Source organism: Chinchilla lanigera, unplaced genomic scaffold (assembly GCF_000276665.1).
Source record: "Chinchilla lanigera isolate Chin_1 unplaced genomic scaffold, ChiLan1.0 scaffold00065, whole genome shotgun sequence".
In the NCBI taxonomy this organism is placed as follows: Eukaryota; Metazoa; Chordata; class Mammalia; order Rodentia; family Chinchillidae; genus Chinchilla; species Chinchilla lanigera.
In genome coordinates, this window is record NW_004955466.1 from 9,666,567 (window position 1) to 9,667,631 (window position 1,065).

The window sequence follows — 1,065 nt, forward strand, 5'->3', positions numbered from 1 at the left end:
AAAAAAATAAAGTATAGCATTCTTAACCTGGATAATAAAGGTATATCACCCCCCCACCATGCTAACAGGTTTTGACCTTTTCAGTCAGACATATACAATGTCAGTACTAAGTAGAAGATTCATTAAATGGCTTCTAGAGAGTCACAGCTTACCTGATCCTCAGAAAGTTGTTTATTTTCACGCAGATTCTAGAAAGGACTCTAATGACTAGGAAAAAACAGTTATCCTAGAACAGTGGTGGCAAACCTCTCGCATGCATGCGGCAGCCAGCTGTTTATCATCATTGAGAGCTCTGAAAGGTTCACCACCCTTATCTTAGAAGTATTTATAGGGTAATGTTCAGAGTTGTTACCAAGAGAACTCATACAGCTAGTTGATATTCAAGTAGGGGTACATTTGAACAGAAGACAAGTGGCATGACTGCTAACTTTTAATTCACATACTAAGAGGGAATATGAAATCTTAAACATAGAAAACTAATATAGGAAACATTATTTGTATGTTTTAAATAGCACAACAGAAATTGTAAATAGAATCCAACCTGAGTGATCTTTGTTCCAGTAATAAATTTCAGAGCTGCTGTTGTCTCTTCTTCAGAAATGAAGAGTCCATCTAAATGTGTTAGAGTCTTTAATCTGCCAATAACACTCAGCCTCAATGTGGCTGGCTTGGGAAAAATAGCAAAAAGTTAATTTTCACAAAAGATTAAATACATTATGAATGTTCCTTCACTCCTTTCTGTATAATTCAAAATTATATGTTTCCTTATTTATTATGCAAAAGGTGTGATTATAAATACAGTGATTATTTAAATTTCAAAAATTAATATAGTAAGTAAAAAAACACCCTGCCAAGAAGCTAAGATAAATGTGGGTGAAGGTACAGGGAGTATATTATTTCAAGGGGCATTAATGGTACTTCTCTTTTTATTATAATATGATTTTGAAAATTTAAAAATCATATTACAATATGATTTAAAAATTAAAAAAATTTTAAGATCGGGCTGGGGATTTAGCTCAGCGGCAAAGCGCCTGCCTGGCAAGCGCAAGGTCATGAGTTCGGTTC

The 1,065-nt window shown here is 34.0% G+C and overlaps 1 protein-coding gene across 1 annotated transcript in view; it reads right to left on the reverse strand.

Moving 5' to 3' along the window:
• The window catches only part of LOC102021746 (leucine-rich repeat-containing protein 9), a 96,958-nt gene that overhangs the window by 42,281 nt on the left and 53,612 nt on the right, over window positions 1-1,065 (reverse strand). Inside the window, exon 19 of the mRNA XM_013522015.1 lies at window positions 542-667. Coding sequence (XP_013377469.1) covers window positions 542-667 — 126 coding nt within the window. The remainder of the gene's footprint in view (window positions 1-541; window positions 668-1,065) is intronic.